The 1,992-nt window shown below is 56.7% G+C and overlaps 2 protein-coding genes across 2 annotated transcripts; one reads left to right on the top strand and one right to left on the bottom strand.

The window, feature by feature from the left end:
* Positions 1 to 234: 234 nt before the first annotated feature.
* Positions 235 to 800, top strand: JCM15063_006577 (uncharacterized protein; the record flags this gene model as incomplete). Its single annotated transcript, XM_076681656.1, has 2 exons — positions 235 to 351; positions 426 to 800. 2 exons carry the CDS (start codon positions 235 to 237, stop codon positions 798 to 800), a joined length of 492 nt encoding a protein of 163 aa, XP_076531216.1.
* Positions 801 to 1,033: 233 nt separating this feature from the next.
* On the bottom strand, positions 1,034 to 1,540 carry JCM15063_006576 (uncharacterized protein; the record flags this gene model as incomplete). Its single annotated transcript, XM_076681655.1, has 1 exon — positions 1,034 to 1,540. One exon carries the CDS (start codon positions 1,538 to 1,540, stop codon positions 1,034 to 1,036), a length of 507 nt encoding a protein of 168 aa, XP_076531215.1.
* Between the last annotated feature and the right edge of the window lie 452 nt (positions 1,541 to 1,992).

Genomic DNA, 1,992 nt, shown 5'->3' with positions numbered 1-1,992 from the left:
CTCTGTCTGAATCAACCTTTGCTAATTAGCGCTCTCTTTCTCTCATCGCCTCTCGTTCATTCCCACCCGATCTTGTGGCCCTGAATTTGATCCATCGCCTCTCCACCTTCACCACCTCTGCAATGTCTTCCGAGCCTGATTGAGCCGAAGACAACGACTTTTAACAAGCTCACGTCGCCCGATGTTGTTGCGTCCAGCCTCCTCGGCTCTGTCAAGAGGGCACGCCAAAGTCGAATGGGGAGGCTTGAACGTTCGGGGAAAGCCGACGAGGCGGAGGAACGTCTCGTAGACTCTCGCTGGACGCGGTTCACCGTCTTGGATCCTTACCAGCGAGTGACGGGCGGACTCCAAGTACGCTTTTCAGTCGTGCACACGATTCGCTTCCCACCGTCCAGCAATGGGCTGTCATTATTCGGCTTTTGAAGCTCAACGAGACGCGCGACGAGTACTTCAACCACGTTCTCCCTCCTTCGGACACATCCGATATCGACGAAGTTTTTGCACTCGCGCCGATGCTGCCCCTTTCCGCTCTCGAGAGCGTGCGCTCGGACGACTCGGAAGCAGTTCGTCCGATCACGGGCTCGGCACTGAATCTGGCGCTCGCGTCAGGAGAGGTCGATTACGTGGAGTGGTACTGCTACGAGATAGCAGCATACGCTCCTTCCCTCGAAATCGCCGGAGACTTCGGAGCGTTCCTCGAATCCGCCCAAGTCGCTGCAATGGCGAAGGATGCCAGTGCAGAAAAGGTCTTCAAGCCATACGTTCAGGGCTTGAAGAAGTATGCTCAGGAGCACGAATGAATCGAGGGACCGCCAAGCCTGTTCCGATATGTGGGATGGTCGAAAGGGTGCAAGGAGGTTTACGCCGGATCCCAAATGATTCGTTATGTCCATCCCCCGTTCGAGCTGTCCGTCACGAAAGACTCGCATTCGCTCTCCCTCCACCAGTTCCTGCTACGCGTGCTCAAGGCTTTGAGCGAATGCGAGTCTTTCGTGACGGACAGCTCGAACGGGGGATGGACATAACGAATCATCTAGGACCCGGCGTAAACCTCCATGCACCCTTTCGACCATCCCACATAGCGGAAGAGACTCGGTGACCACTCGCTCCACCCGCGCTTCTGCACATACGTCCTCAAGCCCTGGACGTACGGCTTGAACACCTTCTCGCAACTCGCCTCTTTCGCCATTGCGGCGACTTGGGTCAATTCGAGGAACGCTCCGGAGTCTCTTGCGACTTCGATGAAGACGGCGTGTGCTGAAATCTTGCAACAAAACCAGTCGACGTAGTCGACCGCTCCTGAGACGAGCGCCAGGCTGAGCGGCGAGCTTATAATCGGACGGAGTCGCACATGCGCTTCTGAGCAGACGGTCTGAAGAGCGGAGAGGGGCAGCATAGGGGCGAGTACCAAGAGTGCGTCGAGATCGGCTGAAGTGGATGGCGGCAGAACGTGGTTGAAATCCTCATCGCGAGTCTCGTTGAGCTTCAAGAGCCGAGCGATGAGAGCCCGTTGCTCGACGATGGGAATCGAATTCAGCATGGAGCTGGGCACGACTGGAAAGCGTAATCGCAGTCCGCCCGTCGCTGGGTGGTAAGGTTGCGAGACCGTGAACCGTTTCCAACGAGAGTCGATGTTGCGCTCCTCCGCCTCGGCGCCTTTTTTTGAATGCCCGAGCCTCCGAGTTGAGATTAGCGTTCGCTCTTTGACAGGGCTGGGGTGGATCAACGACGCCACATCGGGCGATGTACGATTGTCAGGTGTCTTCGCCTTCGTCTCGAGCAGGCTCGGAAGAAATTGCGGACATGGTGGAGGAGGCGGTGGAGGTGGAAGAAGCCGTGGGTCGCGGGGACGTACACTGGATGTAGCGAAAGGCTAACAGACGGGAAGAGCGGCGATTGAACAGACTCGGTGAAAATGTCAAGGTGGTAAGTGCGCAGACTGTGCAATTCAAATTCGTCCGTGCGTTCTCGTTAGAGAATGTTTGAACAGGC

Source organism: Sporobolomyces koalae (genome assembly GCF_050403365.1).
Source record: "Sporobolomyces koalae JCM15063 DNA, S_koalae_JCM15063T_v1_ctg108, whole genome shotgun sequence".
Lineage (NCBI taxonomy): Eukaryota > Fungi > Basidiomycota > Microbotryomycetes > Sporidiobolales > Sporidiobolaceae > Sporobolomyces > Sporobolomyces koalae.
This window is presented reverse-complemented; position numbering and strand designations above follow the sequence as displayed.